The sequence below is a fragment of the Mustela erminea genome, chromosome 10 (assembly GCF_009829155.1).
Source record: "Mustela erminea isolate mMusErm1 chromosome 10, mMusErm1.Pri, whole genome shotgun sequence".
In the NCBI taxonomy this organism is placed as follows: Eukaryota; Metazoa; Chordata; class Mammalia; order Carnivora; family Mustelidae; genus Mustela; species Mustela erminea.
In genome coordinates, this window is record NC_045623.1 from 14,424,506 (window position 1) to 14,447,865 (window position 23,360).

The 23,360-nt window shown below is 42.9% G+C and overlaps 1 protein-coding gene across 1 annotated transcript; it reads left to right on the forward strand.

The window, feature by feature from the left end:
* Positions 1 to 3,443: 3,443 nt before the first annotated feature.
* On the forward strand, positions 3,444 to 11,682 carry LOC116600624 (pepsin B-like). The gene is made up of 9 exons (XM_032360754.1): positions 3,444 to 4,637; positions 5,042 to 5,198; positions 6,352 to 6,469; positions 6,968 to 7,086; positions 7,759 to 7,958; positions 9,240 to 9,362; positions 10,059 to 10,206; positions 11,059 to 11,157; positions 11,385 to 11,682. The coding sequence occupies exons 1-9, from the start codon at positions 4,582 to 4,584 to the stop codon at positions 11,535 to 11,537; spliced, it is 1,173 nt and encodes a 390-aa protein (XP_032216645.1). The 5' UTR covers positions 3,444 to 4,581; the 3' UTR covers positions 11,538 to 11,682.
* Positions 11,683 to 23,360: the final 11,678 nt, after the last annotated feature.

The window sequence follows — 23,360 nt, forward strand, 5'->3', positions numbered from 1 at the left end:
GAAACAAGGACCTCACAGGCAGCATATCTTTTATAAAATCACTCTCAATGTGAATGACCTAAATACTCCCACAAAATAGCACAGGGCTGCAGATTGGATAAAAAGACAGAACCCGTCCATATGCTGTCTATAAGAAACTCATTTTGAACTGAAAGATAGGCTGAAAGTGAAGGGATGAAGAACCGTCTTTCATGCCAATGGACTGCAAAAGAAGGCTGGGGTAGCAATTTTCATATGAGAAAAAATAGATTTTAAGCTAAAGGCTGTAGTCAGAGATACAGAAGGGCACCATATCATTCATTTTTTTTTAAAGATTATTTATTTATTTATTTGCCAGTGATAGAGGGAGAGAGAGCGAGCAAGCACAGGCAGACAGAGAGGCAGGCAGAGGCAGAGGGAGAAGCAGGCTCCCTGCCGAGCAAGGAGCCCGATGTGGGACTTGATCCCAGGACGCTGGGATCATGACCTGAGCCGAAGGCAGCCGCTTAACCAACTGAGCCACCCAGGCGTCCCACACCATATCATTCTTAAAGGATATATCCAACAAGAAGATCTAACAATTCCAAGTATCTATGCCCCCAACATGGGAGCAGACAACTTCATAAGCCAACAGTTATCAAAATAAAGTGACATACTGATAATAATACGTTAATTGTAGGGGAAGTTAACACTCCACTCTCAGCAATAGGCAGATCATCTAATCAGAAAATCAACAATGAATCAAGAGCTTTGAATGACACACTGGACCACATGGACCTCATAGATATATACAGAACATTCTACCCTAGAACAACAGAAGGCTCATTCTTCTCAAGGGCACATGGAACTTTCTCCAGAATAGACCACATGCTGGGTCACAAATTGGGTCTCAACCAATACCAAAAGCCTGAGATAATTCCCCACATATTCTCAGACCACAGTACTTTAAAACTGCAACTCAATTACAAGAAAAAGTTTGGAAGAAACTCAGACTCTGGGAAACTGAAGACCATCCTGCTCAAGAGTGTTTGGGTCAACCAGGAAATCAAAGAAGATCTTAAACAATTCATGAAAACCAATAAGAACAAAAACACATCAGTCCAAAAACCTACGGGATATAGCAAAGGTGATTTTAAGGGGGAAATACATAGCCATCCAAGACTCACTCACTCACTCAAAAAAAAAAAAAAAAAAAGAAAAAGAAAAAGAAAAAGAAAAGAACAATTCTGAATACACAAACTCTCTTTACACCTTGAAGAACTAGGGAATCAACAATAAATTAAGCCTAACCCATGCACAAGAAGGGAAATAATTAAGATTAGAGCAGAGATCAATGAATTAGAAACCAGAAATAGAGTAGAACACATCAATGAAACTAGAAGCTGGCTCTCTGAAAGAATTAATAAGATCAATAAACACTGGCTAGATTTTTCCAAAAGAAAAGAGAAAGGACCCAAAGTAATAAAATTATGAATGAAAGGGGGAGAGATCATGACTAACACCAAGGAAATAGAAATAATCATCAGAAATTATGGTCAACAGCTATATGCAAATAAGTTAAGCAACCTAGAAGAAATGGATGAATTCTTGAAAACTATAAACTTCTAAGACTTAAACAAGAAGAAATTGACAACCTAACTAGACCAATAACTAGTAACGAGATTGAAGCAGTGATCAAAAAACAAGAGTCTAGGACCTGATGGATTCGCTGGGAAATTCTATCAAACATTCAAAGAAGAAATAATATTTATTCTTCTGAAGCTGTTTCAAAAAATAGAAGGAGGGGTGCCTGGGTGGCTCAGTGGGTTAAGCCTCTGCCTTTGGCTCAGGTTGTGATCTCATGGTCCTGGGATGGAGCCCCACATCGGGCTCTCTGCTCAGCAGGGAGCCTGCTTCCTCCTCTCTTTCTCTGTCTGTCTCTGTGCATACTTGTGATCTCTATCTGTCAAATAATTAAATTAAATTAAATTTAAAAAATAGAAGGAGAAGGAAAACTTCCAGACTCTTTCTATGAGGCCAGCATTACCTTGATCCCAAAACCGGGCAAAGACCCCATCAAAGAGGAGAACTTCAGATCAATATCCCTGATGAATATGGATGCCAAGATTCTCAATAAGATACTAGCTAATAGAATCCAACAGTACATTAAAAAGATTATCCAACACAACAAGGTAGAATTTATCCCTGGAATGTGAGGGTGGTTCAACATTTGCAAATCAATCAATCTGATAGAACAAATTATTAAGAGAAAAGAGAAGAACCATATGGTCCTCTCAGTTGATGCAGGAAAAACATTTGACAAAATACAGCATCCTTTCCTGATTAAAACTCTTCAGAGTATATGGGTAATCAGACAACAAAAAGATATAAAATGTATTCAAATTGGCAAAGAAGTCAAACTCTCTCTCTTTGCAGATGACATGATATTTTATGTGGAGAACCCAAAAGACTCCACTCCCAAATTATTAGACCTCATACAGCAATTCAGTAATGTGGCAGGATACAAAATCAATGCACAGAAATCAGTTGCTTTCTTATACACTAACAATGAAACTGTAGAAAGAGAAATTAGAGAATTGATTCCATTTATAATAGCACCAAAAACCATAAGCTACCTTAGAATAAACCTAACCAAAGAGGTCAGATCAAAACCAGTGAGATACCACCTTACACCAGTTAGAATGGCAAAAACTGACAAGGCAAGAAACAACAAATGTTGGAGAGGATGTGGAGAAATGGGAACCCTCGTACAGTGTTGGTGGGAATGTAAGTTGGTGCAGCCACTTTGGAAAACAGTGTGGAGGTTCCTCAAAAAATTAAAAATAGAGCAACTCTATGACCCAACAATTGCACTACTGGGTATTTACCACAAAGATACAGATGTTGTGAAAAGAAGGGACATAAACACCCCAATATTCATAGCAGCAATGTCCACAATAGCTAAACTGTGGAAAGAGCAGAGATGTCCTTCAATAGACAAATGGATAAGGCAGATGTGGTCCATATACACAACGGAATACTACTCAGCCATCAGAAACGATGAATAACCAATTTTTGCATTAACACGGATGAGACTGGAGGAGATTATGCTGAGTGAAGTAAGTCAAGCAGAGAAAGCCAATTATCATATGGTTTCACTTACTTGTGGAACATCAGGAATAGTGTGGAAGGAAGGTAAAAATAGGAATAGAATAAGGAAGGTAAAAATGAAGGGGGGGGGAAATCGGAGGTATAGCTAATCCATGAAAGGCTGGACTCCGAGAAACAAACTGAAGGTTTTAAGGGAAGGGGGTAGAGATGGGTTGGCCCTGTGACAGGTATCAAGAAGGGCACGTATTTCATGGGCAACTAGGTGTTATATGCAAACAATGAAACTTGGAACACATGACTAACATAACATAATAAAAAAATAATAGGAATAAGAAGTTAAAATATTGTGTATACTAAACACATGCTGCTTTAATGTAGTTTTGCAGAATCAAGAGTATTCCTATTTTTAGCATTATAGTTCTTTCCTTTGCAACGGAAGCCTGAGTAGAAAATAATTTCCAGAGCTAAGTGGCATGATGAGGACTGTGCAGACCCAGTGCAGGTCCTTTGGATGGATCTTGGCTTGTGAAGAGCCATGTTGAGAAGTGCTCTTGTGGCCACACTAGTCACAGTGTTCCATGACACCAACTGCACTTCTGGGTGCTATTGCTCAGGCTTTGCTTCTGCCTCCAGTGGCTTTTCCACTTTCCTTACTTTCTCATCTACCAACCAGGAAGATCCTAACTCAAGTTACCTCTTCTCTGAAGGCTTTTCCATGCCTCCAAAGGAGCTGTCACTTCCTGCCTCTGCTTGCTTTATGAATACTGTTCTTACCATTCTCATTCATTCAACATACATTTGGATGCTAGAGTGATCACATCATCTCATAATCAGATTCTGTGTCAGTCATTAGGCAGGATGCTGACCTTGCATAGGAAGAACATTTCTGAATTTTCTTTGTACTCCCAGAGCTTAGTGCAGAGATAAGTGCAGAGTAGACAATCCATATATGTTGGCTAATTGTGAACTAAGAAATTGAAAATGAAGATCAGAGTGTCATGGACCATGAGAATCACATTAGAAGACTACAGAGGATTCTGATGAGAGGAACAGGAAGGAAAAGGAGAAGAAGAAATGTAAATCTACTGTAAATCTCCAAAAGCACATGGACTTTGGAGTCAAAGAACAAATTGTTCCATTGTTCTGGCAGAAGGTGCCAGCACCCATTTTCCAGTAGATGTGGGCACCAGGATCCTTTGTCTCCAGTGCATTTCCCATTTGCTATCACATCCTAATCTGTGGATTCCATCAGCAAAGTCACTAATCACTTCTTGAGTTGACTACAGAGTGGATATTAAAGGCCATAATTCTTGCCAGGAGGAAAAACAAACAGAATCCATAGATGTGTAGGGGCACAGGTTGGTACAAGGCTAAGAAGACCACGTGCCTACAGGTGAAAAGTGCAGGGAGATCAGAGTATAAAAGAGAGACCCAGTCTCACTCTGTGTGTCCTACACATTGGGTTTGCCGCTGTGTCTTGTTGTGTGTGTGTGGGCCACCAAAATCAGCACCATGAAGATCCTGGTCTTGGTCTTGATTTGTCTACACCTCTCAGAGGGTGTGGAAAGGTATGTATGAGGATTCAGCTGCAGATCTTTTGGAAAGGCAATCATATTTTGTCTTGGTACCATTAACTGAAAACCCAGGGAACCATGACTTAAAATGGATGGATGGATGGATAGATGAATGTGGTGTGTGTGTGTGTGTGTGTGTGTGTGTGTAAGGGTGGATTGGTTTTGTGTTGGCCAAGAAAGAGGGAAACAGGATTCGTGTCCCACGTTTATAGGAGGGACTTCAGATAAACAAAAATTTATTCTGTGGAAACAATATGTAAGTAGAAAAACCCAAATATATGTTGCAGTGGATTTTCAGAGTACTAAGGAGATTTGAAAACTCCAGACCAGATCATTGAAGGAATTGCTTTAATGGAGAATGTGAAGGTCACACCTTTTGTTTGTCCTAATCTCTGCAGAATCATTCTGAAGAAAGGCAAGTCCATGCGCCAGGTGATGAAAGAGCGGGGTGTACTAGACACATTCCTGAAGAACCACCCAAAGGTCGACCCAGGTGCCAAGTATCTTTACAATAATGATGCTGTTGCTTATGAGCCCTTCACCAATTACCTGAATGTAAGTGAAGGGGGAGGTGGTGTCCATAACCCTTGGCCAAGAACCATTCTTGGATACTTATTTAGACTTCTCATTAGCTCTGATTTTGGACTTTTTACTAAACCTAAGTCTCACCTTCTATGGAAAGTATCTGGGTAAGTTATGAGTTGGTACCCCTTAACACTGCAGTATTCCCTTTCCTTCCTTCATTCCTCGCATTATTGGCTCACTCTCTAAAGCTCCATTTATATGGTTATGAGATTCACAGTGACCATACTGAAGTCAATTGAGAGAGCCAAAGGACGTCCTAGTAATGGGCTGCAAGGGAAAGAAGGAAAGCACATGCAAAGCTGCCAGGCAAATCTCCAGTGGCTCCAGATGCCATATATCTTCCCATTTGGAAACATATACTGGTACTCAAAGCAAGTGCTTGAGTGTTCTCAAGGCTGCAGTGTCTGCTCAGGGCATCTCAACACACTGGTGTCCTATGGCCTGTGCTTAGTGAGATGTTACATGAGTGTCAAATCTAGAAGCCACCCTAAGTATCTCCTATTTCGACTTTCACTTTCTGTAGCTGGTGGAAGAAGAGGCAGGTATGTTACATAACTGGCCTGAATTCTCTTAAAACTTAAACTGTGTCTCAGTGAAGTTCTCTTCTTGCTTTCCATGCTACCTCTCATTCTAGACTTCCTGGTGTCTTAGCTCCTGTGTGACCAGAGTGAGGAGAATGGTGGAGAAATATCTAACACTGGGCAAGAAAGAAGCATGTGTGTGTGTGTGTGTGTGTGTGTGTGTGTGTGTGTGATGTGGGGAGGGAGGATGGACACTGGAAATGGAGAAAAAGTGATTAGTTCTCCAACTTTGCATGTTCTGGCATAGAATGGTAAATCCATGGAGTTATCATGTGATACAAGGTAGAAAATGGTTTTGGAAGAAGAGATTGGCTTGCCAGACTAATTCTCATCCAGTCAAAGTCTTGAATTTGGGGATGAAAATGGGGGAATATTGAGAGAAATATGGCTCTAGATGGGAAAAAGAGCCCATTGGAGGAGAAGCTACTTATACCCCCAAGAAAATAATTTTGCCAAAATGTGGTTTCTAGTGAGTCAGCTTCTTCCCCATTCTTAGGACAAAATTTGTTTGCTTAATGAGAATGAAAAACTTTTCTTTGCAGTCTTATTACTTTGGAGAGATCAGCATTGGGACACCACCACAAAATTTCCTGGTCCTCTTTGACACAGGCTCCTCCAACTTGTGGGTGCCCTCTACCTACTGCAAGAGCCAGGCCTGCTGTGAGTATACCACCATTATCACCCACCCATGGAGAGGAGCAGAGGGCAGGGCAGAGTCAGGACTGGGCATAATCTCAGCACCCAAGTCCAGAGTTCTTGGTGCATACCCATGATCTCATCCTCCTTAAATTCAGACCATCTGGAAATCTTGACCTTGGTCTATATTTCACCGGTGCTACAGTTCTGGAGAGAGACAGCAGAAATAGACCGAGGCTTCCATTTTTTTCTACATTGTTCCCTTTCCTCAGCTTTCTCCTGTAGGCCCCAATTCCTGGCACTTTGACTTGATCCATCCCTCAGGAAAAAGAAGGAAGGGATGACATCTGTTTCCTAAGGGGACAGACTTTTCTGTGGCTACAGATTATCTTTAGCAAAAGGATCTGAGACTGAAGCCCAATCCCAGCCTTGGTCTGATGGTCTCAGGCCATCAAGGATAAGTGTCCTCCAAGTATTTTGGAAAATGTATTGACCTTAACATTCCATTCTATCCTTGCATAGCCAATCACAACACGTTCGATCCTAGCAGTTCCTCTACCTACAGAAACAATGGGCAAATTTATACACTGTGTTATGGAAGTGGCAGCCTGACTGTGCTCCTGGGATATGACACTGTGAATGTAAGTGCTATTCTCAGTTCTTCTGTGGGTCTGCTCTTTGGCTCCCCTTTTTCAGAGCATAAAGCTCTCAGAGAGACCCATGATTACTAAATAGGTACAAATTCCTGGAAACTGATGTTTGGAAAGGATGTTAAAGGCCATTTAATCAAAACATTTCTCCCAAGACAGGAATTGCTTCCACAGCAGTCCTTACTGCAGGGAGCTCTTTACATTGTGCCTCCCCTGACTTTGCTCCCTGGTCTTAAGCTGCCCTCTGCAGCCACATGGATCACATCTGCTTCCTTCTCCACATGATTTTACTGTAGGTATTTGAAGACCTTCCTTTCACTATTTTCTTTTCTTTACATCAAGCACCCATAGTTCCTATGTCATTTGTGCACATGGATTGTTCAAAATAAAATCAGCCACTGTCTTTTCACTGTCCATGGAAGTGCAAACTCTAACTCCAGAACACAATGACCTCTGCTTCCCCAATACCCACACTCTTCTTTCCAAGACATATATGGTTGGGTGATGTTGAATCCCTTCATCTTCCAGACCCCACCCATGGTTGAACTAAGCATGAAAGAGGCCAACTTCCCTAGAAAAGTGTACATTCTATTCCCTGGGCACCCAAGTCTGGGAAGACTTTGTCCACCCGAGTTGTTAATTTTTTCTTTCTGCTTGTCCCAGGTTCAGAACATCGTCATCAAGAACCAGCTATTTGGTCTGAGTGAGGTTGAACCCAGCAACCCTTTCTATTATGCAAACTTTGATGGTATCCTTGGAATGGCCTACCCCAACCTGGCAGTGGGGAGTAGCCCAACAGTCATGGAGAGCATGCTTCAGCAAGGCCAGCTCACCCAGCCCATCTTCAGCTTCTACTTCTCTCGGTGAGCACCCTTGCCCTGGGTAGGTCTCAGAAAATGAGGCAATGTAGGAGCTTTCAGCAAGTTAATATCAGACAAGGCCAAGATTTTAACACATTTTGACACAAGATGTTTATGCATTTCTGAAAATTCATAATTACATTTTTGTGGGAATTTTATTTTAATGCACTAGAGGAGTTTTTTTCCTTAAGAATTTGTTTATTTATTTGAGAGCGAGACAGTGAGACAGAGAGAAGGTATGAGCAGGGAGGAAGAACAGAGGGAGAGGGAGAAGCAGATCCCTACTGAGCAGGGAAGCCCGATGCAGGGCTGGACCTCATGACCTGAGATCATGACCTGAGCCAAAGATACACACCTAACCCACTGAGCCACCCAGGTGCCCCTGCACTAGAAGAATATTAATTTAGGTCACAGCTATAGGATGACCCTTTCCTTAAATGAACTACAGTCCCCTAAGATATAATTAGTAAATGTGGACATTGTTGTTTAGATTTGTGTATCTGTAGAGCTTTAGAACAAGCCACATGATTACTTACTAATATAGTAAAATCAAATTTATAATAAAGATAATTATAATAAATAATATTTGTAATAACATCTTTGGCTCTACAGAGAGTACCTGCAGTTATTACTTCACATGACATCTCAAAAATCTTTTCATTAGCCCAATTTTTTCATGGAGGAAACGTAGGCTTAAACAGGTGGTCAATACTGAGCAAGGTTTGATAGGCATGAAGCCATGACTCAATCACAAGTATCTTGGTCACAGATCCAGTACCTTTCCTACTCTACTGGCTTTGAACTTTCATGGATAAGTTTACTTACTGGGCCAGGGTAGGGAACAGAGGAGGCCCAAATCCCCTAACACTGTGTAGTTACCAACTTGAGCATGACAAAAGCATCCCCTTCCCTGAACACGGGAGATCTCATTCTGTCAGACCATTCTAGGTACCCCCTGAGGTGTTTCTTCTTGTTCTGACTTTGTCTCTAGGAGGGTTTCCCTGGGATGACTTTGTAGTCTCTTTTCAGAGGCATGGTTTCAATTCTGTCTCCTCTTTTATGGACATGGTCTGTGTTTCCAATTCTCTGCTCTTGAGTTTTCCTCTGAGAAGTCTCCTCTCCCTTGTGCCTTGAACCTAGTGGAGTCTAAAGAGCAGACTAGAAGACAAGACCCCTCGACCTGTGGTTCCTGTGGGTCCGAAGAGAGGGATGTTGAGAGGGGAGGAAGGAGATGCCTGATGATGTGTATTGTGGGAATTCATGCTTCTCTCCCTTTCTCCATAGCCAACCAACCTATGAGTATGGTGGAGAGCTCATCCTGGGAGGTTCAAACTCCCAATTTTATTCTGGTGAGATCGTCTGGGCTCCAGTCACTCGGGAAATGTACTGGCAGGTTGCCATTGATGAGTAAGTACAGGGGAAAATTCCTATGGATTATGTATACCTCTAGGATGTTCCTCCAGTGTGGGAATATTTCCTGTTCTTGCATTAGTACACACTTCTGAAAGAATCAGCAAACCCTCAGGCTGATTGTTTCTGAAGCTCCGTAGACTCTGGCATCTAGCTCTTGAATGAGTTTTCTGACTTATCACTGAGCCTTATCATGTCAGCAGGTTGGTTATTCGTTGGCTTCTGTGAATCCATGTCTTTGTTCCTGGAAGCTTCATTGTCCCAAATAGCTCAATCTTTAACAAATCCTTCATCAGTAAAAGTAACAGCTATCACTGATGTTTTCTATGTGCCAGATACTGTGCTAAATATTTTATATGTATTATTGTATGTATATTCCACTAAACACTGTAAAGTGCTCAGTAGTGTATTTCATTGTGTAGATAAAGAAATCAAGGCTCAGAGATTCAGTAACTATACCAAAGTCACACATTTCACAAATTTCTAAATTCTAGTCTAAGCATATCTTCTCCCAGAGCTCAGGGCCATGAACCAGTTACTTTTACACTCCAAGCCTTCAGGAAATCTCCATCACCACCAATTAAAGATATACTTCTTTGGCCTTTATTCAAGACCATATGACCACTTATCAGTTGACATTGCCCATGATTGTGGCAGAGGAACTTGATTCTCTTCTACTGGTGTTTTCCTCAGGTTTCTCGTTGGTAACCAAGCCACTGGCTTGTGCTCCCAGGGCTGCCAGGCCATTGTGGACACAGGGACCTATGTGCTAGCTGTTCCCCAGCAGTTCATAGGCTCCTTCCTGAAGGAAACTGGAGCTCAGGAGGCTCAGAATGGTGATGTGAGTAACCAGAAGCCAAGGGTTTCTCTGTACATCCACACAGCCTCAGCACAAGAGGAGGTGTTTTGTGGGGGGAACTGAGCCCTGGTGGGTCAGATCAGGTGGGGACACAGCATGACCTTTCAGTCAAGGAGGGGTAAGGGAGGGGGGAAATACCAACCCCAGCTATGAGTATGGGCTGAATGGTTGTCAGGAGGGGTGGCTGTTCCATTGCAAGCCCTAGGAACACATCTCACCTTGGTGTGGCCACTGTCATTTGACTGTACACAACAGAGTCAGGCATATTGTACTTCTCCAGTCCACTTGGGTTTCCTTCTTCCCTAGGAATACTCCTTTGGCTTTTACTCTGAGCAGCCTCCTGTGCCCAAACCTGTTCCCTTAAATGTGCTTCTGTAGTTTGCTCCTCCTGCATGCAAGAGTCTAGCTAATCAGACAAAATCTTGGTCCTCGGGGTGTGTGTATGTGTGTGTGTGATTTGAGCACATGGATAGGTGCACACTAGTGTGGATATGAATTGTGTGAGAGCGTGTTTCACACTGAATGTGCCCAGGCTTCTTCTCTGTAAGTGGGACTTCCTGGCAATAGAAATCTGTGTTCTGAAATGAGCCTGACTCCTTATGGCCATATCAATACAACCAAAATCTCAGAGCTGAGATGTGTCCAAGGAGGCCCAGGAAAGCAAAAGCTTCTGGTCAGTGTTGTACCTGGGAATCAGGCTTTGCCTTCCACGCTCTCAATAGACCTCTGCTGGAAGGTCAGGAAGAGAGTCTCACAGGGAATGGGAGACTCGGGCCCTTTGTCTGGGCCCCCAGCCCCCTGGCACTCTACAGCTCTGCTTCCCCTCTCTCTCAGTTTGTGGTCGACTGCAACTCCATACAGAAATTCCCCACCATTACCTTCGTCATCAGCGGGTCTCCATTACCTCTGCCTCCCTCTGCCTATGTCCTCAACGTACGTATGCACCCCAGGCTCCAGGGAAATGGGACTGGATGGGTCCAAACAGCTGTTCCATGTCCCAGCTCACATCTGAGCACCTATGGGGATCCACCAGTGGCAGGGCTGAGGGTGAACAAGAAGCCAGAGACCCCACAGGTGTTGTGGAATATAGGGTGGGACGTACCTGTGGGAAAAGGCTCCTCATGCACCTGATTATATCCTCATGTCCTTTGTCTCTGCAGAACAATGGCTACTGCACCCTTGGGATTGAGGCCACTTATCTGCCCTCCCCCACTGGGCAGCCCCTGTGGACTCTGGGAGATGTCTTCCTCAAGGAATATTACACTATCTACGACATGGAGAACAACAGGATGGGTTTTGCCCTCTCTAAGTAGAACAGCAAGAGGCAGCTGTCTCCTCCTTCCCAGCAAGACTCTGGGATTGCCCTGTTGGTTCTCTGGGCTGACAGCAGCATTTTAGACTAGTCTGATCCCTCTGTGTACTAGAATCTTACTTCCTGCAACTAATAAATCAAGAATCTCCAAATAGTCTTTGCTGTTTCTTCTAAATGTCTTCCTTGTGTTCTGCTTGAGTAGTTTATTCTAAGTTCATTAGCAACAATTCTTTGGGGGATCTGTGAATTGACCAATGGGCAAAAACACAGAGCTGAGGTCTCTGAGTGAAGACCCACAGCACAGAGTTTAAGGACACAGTAGCACCTACATGAGGTATTCTGGTGGAGGTGACCAGTCCTCCCAGCACGTTCTCTTCTAACACATTCTTCTCTCCATTCTTAAAAGTTAGAGAAGAAAAAGAAACCTTCGAGAATATTCCAAACGGGTGCTCAGAGGCCAGGTCTGATCAGACAACACAGTGGGTTTTTTGGACATTGTTTTGTTTCTAGTTTTGTAGGTTAGCAAAACAATTTTAATGCATGTTGGGATTATCTTATGTTTTCACAGACCCATTCCTCCCTACTCACTATGGGTGCTCTCAGCCTGCTCACGTATAACTTTATCTGCCTGGGCCTGAAAGCTTTTGAGTTTTGAAACCCAATCTCATTTTATAGTGGAAGAAAGTGAGGTGTGGATGGGTAATCATACAGTTACTGTTAAAATCAGATCCAGATTGATCTATTATGTATTTTTATCATGTTGCTATATGATAGTCTGCTCTGTAAGCCACGAAGGTAAGTGATCACAAATGAGACGTGATGTTGGCTCACTAGGAATTTTCTATCAGCCTATTGCTTGTGAGTATGTTTCCTGTCTGAAGCAAGCCCAGTGCCTGAACTGGCAATCCACAGTAGGTTATGAACAATCATCGGCAATGCAGTAATGCCACCTTTAAGGAGGTAAAAACGGGTACTGCTCTGGGACCCAAAATTCTTGCAAGAAATATAATTAGAAGGATGTACCTGGGAAGAAAGATGCAAAGAATTCTCCATCTAGATGTGTGGGAGTGATAGTGGTGAATAGAGGTGTACATTTTCCTACATCATTGCATCATTCCCCTCCACCAACACACAATGGAATTGATCTTATGGAGTTGGGTAATGTCTGAACTCTGGCCATTCCTTTCTCTTTCTGTTGTGTTTCTCTCATGGGAAGCACAGCCTTTTCTGTCAAAGGTAAGGGAGCTCAGCTCAGCCCCAATTCGCCTGCATCCTCATCCCCTCCCCTTCAGCCACCCTTCCTGCCTCGATATCACCTCTATTCATGCTCTGGTGGTGGTAGGCCTCAATTATACAGAGCAAAGATCTTGAGATAGAGATATAATTGCTAGAAAGTTCTCAGCACCGAGATACACCAAATTCAGGTTATCATGAGTGACCTGAAATTCATCAGCAGGGACTAAATGCAGCCATGGGAACAACATATGGTATTGGTAAGGCCAGAGCTAGCAATTCCGTCTGCTCCTGGATTCTAGAAAATAACACCCAACAGAAGCTGTCCACAGCTTATGGTCTGTTCTGCCTTGTCTATCACTGTAGGATGGGGACAAGATTTATTAATATGGGAGTGTTCCCCACCTTGCAATATGTTACTCTGTACCTACCCCACTAATAAAGATCTTGCATGTCTGATTCTTGTATATTATGTGGTAGAAACTGAAGGTCTGTGGACAAAAAAACAGACAGAGAGAGAGAGAGCGATAAATGAAGAAGATGCTAGTGGGTCAAAAAATGTAAAAGGAACAAGGAGCAAATGAGATTTTAAAAAGTTGGAAGGTAACAGGGAAGAGAGAAGGGGAAGAACTATGGATGGGAGAGGTGAAAACAGAGATTTGGAATTTGGAGTTTCTTGGGGGAAATGTTCCACAGCAACATCTTGGAGGGGAATGTAAGATAAAGATTTTGAGAAATATTGCCTATGCTTACAAATCAGAGACTTTTTAATGTTCTGTAAGAGACATAAAGATTAGAATTTCTCTTTGTTTTGGACAGCTGTAACATGGTTTTTAAACATGAATTCATGCAGAAAGTGGTCACATGGAACCGTCTATATTTGGGTTCTACTTGTAAAGCACGTTCTGAGATTTCTTTCCATTTACTACTTGTGCCACCATCACTAATGAAATATCGTTAATTAGTAAAATCTTCCCTGATCCCTGAATCTTTCTGCGTGTCCTCTGCCTACCCTCCCACCCCATATGAGAAGTCATTACTCCTCCTTCCCTCCCCCCACAGCATTTTGTACCTCTGACAGTTCACTACACATCCCACAGTATTGTTTCCATGGCACATCTGTCTCTCCAACTCAGTTATGATCAAGAGAAAAGAGATTGTTAAAAATAGAGCTACCCTATGACCCTGTAATTGCACTATTGGGTATTTACCCCAAAGATACAGATGTAGTGAAAAGAAGGGCCATCTGTACTCCAATGTTCATAGCAGCCATGGCCCCAGTCACCAAACTGTGGAAAAAGCCGAGATACCCTTCAACAGAAGAATGGATAAATAAGGTATGGCCCATATATACAATGGAATATTAAGCCTCCATCAGACAGGATGAATATCCAATTTTTGTATCAACATGGACGGGACTGGAGGAGATCATGCTGAGTGAAATAAGTCAAACAGAGAGAGTCAATTATCATATGGTCTCATTTACTTGTGGAGCATAAGAAATAATATGGAGGACATTGGGAGAAGGAGAGGAGAAAGGAGTTGGGGGAAATTGGAGGGGCAGACGAACCATGAGAGACTGTAGACTCTGAGAAACAAATTGAAGTTTTGGAGGGGAGAGGGGTGACAGGTTGGGTGAGCCTGGTGGTGGGTATTAAGGAGGGAACGTATGGCAAGGAGCACTGGGTGTGATGCATAAAAAATGAATCTTGGAACACTGAAAAAGAATAAAATAAAGTTTAAATTAAAAAAAAGAGGTTGTTCATTTTTCTCTTTACGTCCCCAGATCTGACATGTCTTGTGATAACAAGTCCTTAGCAATGCCTGCTATAAAAATTCACAGTAATACAAGTGACATAGTGACTGTTACAGAGAAAGGTGCCTGAGAGCAGCAGGCAAGAGGAAGGTATCACAGAGGAAACCCTGTTAGATTTCACCCTGAAGCATGTGTAGGAACTCACTAGGTAGAGAGAGTTAGAAAAGGGATCTCATGCAGAAACTGGTCTAAGGACAAGCAGAGAGGCTGGAGAGAGTTTGTGCAATTGTAGAGCAGCAGGAAATGCCAGCAGGTGGACACAAGGTACCTGGAGGGGATAGCAGGAGAGGAGGCAGCCAAAGGTCAGATGGGTAGGACCTTGCGAAATATCCGGACTTGATTCTTCTGTCAAGGGGACCCATATTGGTTTTTGCAGAGGAGAGACCGATGATCAGATGTTTGAGGAAGAGTGATCTGCTGGCAGGCTCCTCTGCTGTTCCCTAGCCTTCAGCTGGGGTAGCTTCTGTGGAGACTCAACTTCGGATAGAGGCATATCCTTTGTTCCTGGTAGAGCTTCTGCTCTAGAACTCTGTCCATTCTCCTGGGCTCATAGTCATGGCTGAAAGACCTAAACAGAATGAAAGACCCCTTTGTATCTCACCCCTAAATCCAGAATTTAGAGCCAACCAGTAGTGGTGAGGTCTTGGCTTCCCCTTTTCTTAGTTCCACTTTGACCCAACTCTTACTATGCAAATGTCACCAGAAATCTCAAAATCTGCTTTTTGGCCATGATGGTAGGAGATTTGATTGAGGCCTGCTTCCATGTGTCATTCGCCATCAAAGCCATGTGCAGAAGAATACTATCTTGTTGAGAAGATTTGATGTGTCATGAGTTCTGTGAAGTTGGCCACAGCAAGTGGGGGCTCTGCCAAGAAAATAGGCTGGGAGGTTAGTGGGGGGTGGGGCTCAGGAATGGACAAATGTAGACCCGGAAGCAGGCTTTAGGCTGGATTTCTGGTACTCTGCCTTCTGCAGCTCTTCCCCTTTCACAGAGACACTAAGGCCCCTCTAGGCTCAGACCTTATGTAGAGGGCCTGGGGCCCCAGGCTTTGTGCTGGACGGCAGCCGAGATGGAATGGTGCTGCTTTGAGCTGCTAAGTCACACAGACCCTAGCTGTTTTGTCTCTCCAGCAAGGAGCAGGGAGCAGAGATCCAGCCCCCAGCTTTAATGGACCAAGGCTCAGTTTGGATTTTTCCATGCCATTTCTCTCTTGTCCTGGCTTGTCCCGCGACACCTCCCCTCCCCCACACAGGCCTTTAGAACTCTGGTTTTTCACACTGTTGCTTTCTCTCCCTTTTCCATGTGCTCAAGGTGCAGAATATAAAAGTGAGGCTCCCTGAGGATTGCTAGAAAGTGCTAAAGGAACCACATAGAGCATTTCCAGGGCCTAGAGGGTGTGTTCCAGCAAGTCAGACAGTCCCGGAATATGTCTACAGCAGGACATTGCTTCTGTAGTTTCCACTCTAAGTCCCACTGCTTCTGTCCGCCATATTTTAACTAATAGTAACATTGCCACAACTCCGTCTTTCCTTTTCTCTCCCCTTCCTCATCACCCATGTCTTTCTGAGTGCCAGCTTCTCTAGAGAGAGAACAGATGTTGCTCTCTGTGCTCAGATCCACTCCCTGCCACCACACCATCTAGAACAGGCTTGGAAGGCTGTGGTTCCCAAGTGGGCTGAGGATGCTGAACTCCAGGTGTGAGTGGCTGGCCTACAGGCTCTGAAGCATTCTGGGCCTCAGCGAGTGATGGCTGTTGCCCTTACTGAATGTGCAGTTGAATTAAGACAAGAGTAGATGGGCTGGAACTCAGCTCAAGGTAATTGACAAGAGGTAAGTATGCATTCGTTTGGAGCCTTGCTCCCTAGTCCAGGTGGATGGTCCAATAGTTTAATGAAGAGATATTTATTCAGTTCTGAGGGCATGTCCCTTCTGTTACCTCACCCCATCCTTGCAACACAATTTTGAAATAGGTTTTACTCCCTCCATTTTTGTCAGTAAGTGAACAGAGGTAGAAGATGTGTGATAAGGTACCCAGCACCCTGAAGCTAGAAGTGGAAGAGCCAGGCTTCAGGTATAACAGTGTCTGCTTGAAGCCCATGCTCTTTCCAGTTCACCACTTACTTGGTGGGGGAGAACATAGGCCAGGATCTCCTCCTCACCAGGTGTGGTTTAGGTGCAACCTGTGGAGAGGAAAATCTTTTGCAGGGATCACTGTGTGCTGATTGTTTTTGATAGTTACCCAGCAGAGCCACTGGCCTGTAGCTTCCCTGGGATGCCCCCAGCTAGGTCATGGGGCTCATTCCTAGTGTTTTTACAGATCTTTTTATGCAGCTGCAGCTGAAATGCGCCATGAGTGTCTTTCTGATAAAGGTGTTTCCACCATCAGCTGACTTTGATATTTGAAAATCTGAGTACTTGGACTTCCCCTATCATATAAGACATTCAAAATTATTACTAAAAATTAAAGAAGGAAGAAAGAAAATGAGAGAGAGAGAGAGAAAGGGAGAACTTCTTCTGTCTCACTCTCCCCAGTCTGCACATCTTTATTCCTTTGAATAGGAGATGGGAATGAGGGCTACTGAGGATCAGGACGACCCTTGTCAGGCTGTAGGATTAAGGTAGAAGTAGAATGGGCTAATTTCAAGAGGATCCATCATTACTTCTGAGAAATTAAAAATCTTCAGGGACTCTTGTGGTCATATTTATCCTCTATTTGTTCTCATTCCATTCCCAGGTCCTTGCGAAGGGGACTTGGCTTGCAGCCTGGCTTCACCAAGATGGCTCACCTTATGCCTTCCTCACATCCCCAGCCCTAAATCCAGAGGGAGAAATAGCATCTTCACAGTGTTTCTGGGGCTCCTCCTCTGGGAGTCCATGAAAGAGACCAGGGCATAGGGATACCAGGTTTCAAGACTTTCAACTCCTAGTCCTGGTCTTCACATCCAGGTGTAGCCACAAAGCTTGTGTATTACTTTATCAGTTGGCCCCAGGTCCATCCAGATGCTGCCAAATACATGCTGGAGAACATGAAACTGTGCTTGTGTACAGACCTTATCTATGCCCTAACTGCTTAGTCAACCACAAGATCATGCCCTGTAGTGAAGTGGTGATTCTTGTACCCTGGTTCCAGGACCTCAAACAGTAGTCAATACTTTGTTCTGGAATATCTGGGAGAGTCACAGGACAGACACTCTGGGTGAACTTGAAATCCAACGGTAGTATTGGGGACCATTTCCCCACTCAGGGCTAAAGTACACAGTATTGAAAGGGTGACTCTTGGAGGAGAGGAAATAAAATAAAATAAAATAAAGTAAAATAAAATAAAATAAAATAAAATAAAAAACGAGTTCCTTCTCTTCAGCAATAAATTTATCTACTAGGAAAATTTTTTTTTTTTTTTTTTTTTTTTTTTTGGTTGTTGTTGTTCTAATCCTCTATTTCTCTTTCTCTACTCTTACTTTTACACTGGAAGTCCCTGTCATGCTCTGGTCTGTGTCCTTCTGAAGCTCCTTAGCCAAGGGCAGTGAGCAAGAGAAAGTCCAGAATTACCAGAGGGACCTAATAGGAAAGTAATTTGGAAATGGACTGAAATTCACCTCAGTTAGAAAACTTTCTAGAAGGATTACCTTTCTCCTGAGATCAGAATGGGAGAAGTCAACCATATTTGGAAGATACCGTTTTCTGTTTTCAAATAGGTGGTGCAATTGACAATTTTGGGGGCTGAAGGGGGAGGAGACAGCCTCCAGAGTCTCATGGGTGTCTTTGGGTAAATGTTCACTGTTCCCTCCAGTCAGAGAGCAAAGTTCTTTACAAGATCCCATACACATGCTGTTTTATAAGAGGAAGGCTCTCTTCCATTCAGTCTGGTCTCTGTCCCTCTGCTCCAGAAAGGATGAGGGGTGGCTTGTTAACCAGGTTCTCTAACCTGACTGATTGACATAAAACTGATCCTTGGAGAGGCAGGAAAAGGATCCCAAGAGATGAGTACCTGGCTCTGGTGGCAGTTTCCTCATGCCTGGCTAAAATGGACTTCACTCTGTCATTTCTCATGCTTCCTCATTAGGAAAATGAAAACCAGGTTATGCTTCTGGTGATTAACATGTGGAACTTCCCCACCCAGAAATAAAAACCTCTTCTTTCTATGGGGAGTTTGCTTAGGGGCTGATCTTGGAAAGATAAGGCTGAAGCCAGTTTGAAGGTGAAGAAAAAGGTGATTGAAGGTGGCATGAAAGATCCCAGAGGTGTATTGCAGGAGATTTTCCAAGACAGGGAAAGAGCTAGAATTGGGAAATGAGAAATTTATTTATCTTAAAATAGGGGCTGAATGGAGTCATTTTAAGGTTTTTATTATTTTATTATATTTTTTTTATCCCTTGGATCATAGGTTGAAGAAAGGCAAAGAGCTAGAGGTAGAGTACCAAGATGAAGGGTTACTCTATGGAAGGAATCTGTGACCTACACATAGTGTATGCTCAGTGTCTATTTGCAATGCTTCAGTTTATTTCAGTAAATGCATTATGTGCTAAGTACAATGGCAGACACTGAAGATATGGATCTGAGATGTACAAGGATGAAGGAACTATAGAAGTGGAGCTCTTAACAATATCATGTCTCCTCCTGTTTTAACTAAAGCAAAGAAGAAGGATGGGGGATATTTGTGAAGGATATTAGATATCATTGAGATACTTCAAGGATAATAAATATTTATTAAGTAGCATAAAATACCTTTCAAGACACTGTAAGAAAAAAAAAAAAGATAAAACAAGAGAGTCCCAGGAAGCTTCATGTCTAGTGGAGAGACAAACATTTCCACACCCAACTGAATACTACAATGATAGAGCATGCACAATGGTGACAAAGTAATGGTAAATTCTGCCATTTTCTGGAGGGACATTGTAAGAGAAGGGACCTGTATGAGCAAAGACATAGAAGTGTGAGACTGTAGAGTGTTTGGTGTAACTTTGAACAATCAAATAGCAGGAAAACCAGATCCTAAAAATAGGAAAAGAGAAAGAGGGAGAGAAGAATTAATAAACATTTTGGGAGTGGAGGAGATACCATATTTCTTTCCTTGTCGATGAATTGTCATGCCATTCTTGAAGGGATTTGGAAGTTGAGGAGAGGGCATGGAATGTGACTGATGAGTGATTGCAAGAAAATCCTAAAATAACTAAAGGATGGTTCATCTGCAAGCACTAAATACCAGTCCAGTTTTGTTGTTCTCTGGGCTCTACAAGAGGATTTTTATGGTATTAGACTAGAGAGAGTAGATGCTAGAGATGAAGGTAGTTTTAAGGACAGGGATTTTGGACTGCTGATGGTTCCTCTGATATTTCTTGGGCTTGGAGAAAGAAGGAAGGGGAAAGGTGATGGCATTTGAGTGTCAACAAGGACTATGCCTTTCTATTACATCCCAGGCAATCTGCTGGGCCCTGAGGATCAGAGGAAATAAAATATATAAATTTCTTCTTTGTGGCTCTCATAATCCCTCAGAAATAAATCAGCCACAGCAACTTCTTTCAAGATATGTCTCCAAAGGCAAAAAAACCCACAAAAAACAAAAAACAAAAGCGAAAATAAACTTTTGGGACTTCATCAAAATCAAAAGCTTCTGCACAGCAAAGTCAACAAAACAAAGAGGCAACACACGGAATGGGAGAAGATATTTGCAAATGACAGTGCAGACAAAAGGTTGATATCCAGGAATTATAATGAGCTCCTCAAACTCAACACACACAAAACAATCACATCAAAAAATGGGCAGAAGATATGAACAGACACTTCTCCAATGAAGACATACAAATGGCTATCAGACACATGAAAAAATGTTCATCATCACTAGCTATCAGGGAGATTCAAATTAAAACCACATTGAGACATCACCTTACACCAGTTAGAATGGTCAAAATTAACAAGACAGGAAACAACATGTGTTGGAGGGGATGTGGAGAAAGGGGAACCCTCTTACACTATTGGTGGGAATGCAAGTTGGTGCAGCCACTTCGGAGAACAATGTGGAGATTCCTCAAGAAATTAAAAATAGAACTTCCCTATGACCGTTCAATTGCACTTCTGGGTATTTACCCCAAAGATACAGATGTAGTGAAAAGAAGGGCCATCTGTACCCCAATGTTTATAGCAGCAATGGCCACGGTCACCAAACTATGGAAAGAACCAAGATGCCCTTCAACGGACAAATGGATAAGGAAAATGTGGTCCATATACACTATGGAATATTATGCCTCCATCAGAAAGGATGAATACCCAACTTTTGTAGCAACATGGACGGGACTGGAAGAGATTATGTGGAGTGAAATAAGTCAAGCAAAGAGAGTCGATTATCATATGGTTTCCCTTATTTGTGGAGCATAACAAATAGCATGGAGGACATGGGGAGTTAGAGAGGAGAAGGGAGTTGGGGGAAATTGGAAGGGGAGGTGAATCATGAGAGACTATGGACTCTAAAAAACAATCTGAGTGGTTTGAAGTGGCGGGGTGGGGGTGGGAGGTTGGGGTACCAGGTGGTGGGTATTATAGAGGGCACGGATTGCATGGAGCACTGGGTGTGGTGAAAAAATAATGAATACTGTTATGCTGAAAATAAATAAAAAATAAATAAAAAAAAGACAGAAATCATGTCCTAGATGGGAAAACTCAATATTATAATATCAATTTTCACATATCAGTCTCTAAATGTTTTAAAGTCCCAAAGAGCATATGTGTGTTTATTTGAGAAATTGATTATAAGTTCCATTAAGAAAAATATATCAGTGAAAGTGATCAAGAAACTATTTCTTAAGAAAGGAAAAGTAATGAAGACACATTGTATGAGATATCAAAAATGTTATATAAAGGATTTTCATATTAGTAGAAAATAATAGGAAGTTCAGAAATACTTTTGTATTTATTGGAATCTATTTTTTTTTCTTCAAGCTAATGGTTTCCCTTAAATGATGCACTATTTTTTCTTTTCCTATATGTCAGTGGGTGTTCATGATTCAGTACCTGTACATGGGGATCTTCAGGCAGTGATGGAAGTAGGAAGTGGATGGTAAGCTGATGTTTCTCCCCTAGGGGATCAGAAAGATTTCTGGGCCAATTTTCAGTATACTCTAAGATGGAAAAAAGAAAAAAAAGGTTTTCTCTCAAGGTAATAAAACATGTCTTAGATGTTAGACAAATTGTAAGGTATGAGAATTTAGGGGAATGCTGAGGATTAATTTTTGTAGAGTTGTAAGACTTTCTTAATTTCCCAGAAAGATCTTGGGCTGGGCTATCTGCACTTTTGTACACTAGCGCATCTCTTTACCTATCAAAGAAGAATGAATGATTCTTGTCTGCCCGTTCCCTCCCACAACTGAGTAAGACTGGCCTCTGTAACTACTAGTATGTTGTGGATATGCTGGAGTGGGACTTCCATCATGCTCTTCCTTGGATCACTTACTCTGAGAGAAATAGCTGCCACTCTCAGAGCTCTAATGAGAGGTCCACAGAGAAGTACTGAGACCTCCTGCCAACAGCCAGCACCAGCTTGCCAGCCATGTCAGTGACTCATCTTCAAAACGGATCCTCTGGACTCAGTCAAGCTTTCAATGACTGTTCCAGCCAATATCTTGACTGAAACCTGCAGTTTTTAGGACAGAATCTAATCCAGAAACACTCAGCTAAGCTGCTCCTAAATTGCAGAAGCTATATGAAATAATAAATATTTCTTACCATATCAAGAGCTAAGCTTTGGGATAAAACCAAGCAACTTCTATCAAGTGCCTAGTTTGTGTCAAGTTCTAGGGATCCAAATAGAGGAATTGCACTCTAGGCATATGAATCAGCTCCTTCCAGAGAAAGCAGCGAGATGCACTTAGCCAAGTTCTTGGATTAGCCTGAGGATCTGCTTTCAGGCCAAGCTGGCAGTGGCCCCTACACCTGTGCCCACTCTTATCTGCTGGCCTAGCTTAGTACCAGTTCTCAGGGAGTACAACTGCTGCCAGCGGCAAATCTATGGTCTTGGGGGCATCAAGGTGAGGAAAGACAAGCCCTGACACCTGGGTAGCACTCTCCCAGCACACTTCACCCTCCCCTGATCTGTTTTTCCCAGGAAGTGAGACTCTACCAAAAGTAGGTCACAATGTTCCTCATACCCTACTGCCAATACAGAAGTGTGCATAGGTACAAGGTCCATGTTTCTCTGGTAGCAACTGCCCTCTCCTTCTCCTTGCCCTGGGCTGGAATAAGGGAAGAGACTCAGCAGCTGCAGCATCCTATGGCTGTCCTGTCTTTCCCCTCCAGAGCTGTGGCAACAGAAGCACAAGGGGGAAAGTGAAGAAGATGAGCAGGGCTAACTGTGCCCTTTTCCCTGAACTGGATCCCTTCCAGGACCTTTGCTACTGGCCTTGAGTGTAGGGTCCAGTTCTGCAGAAGGAAAACTACATTCCTCAATTAAATGCTTCAGTATCTCAACTCAGTCCTTTATGTGCTTTCCTGGTCTTGGGGCCTGGTCCCTGGGCTTGGGACCATGATTCCTAGCACAGTGCCCTTCATTCTGTCTTTGGGCTTCCACAGGCCTAGGGGGACTTGACCTTAGTGCTGAGTTAATACTTCCCATCGTAAGCAGTTGTGTCAGGCCTGCTGGTGAGGGGGTTCTGCTGGATTTCTCTCCGCACTGTGGGTCAGTGCCTGTTCTCCTGAATCTGGGAAGGGTGGATATATGAACGTGGTCATGAGGTGGCAGCTATGCCGCTCCCACAGTGATAAAGGGGTCTTCTCTTCTATAGACC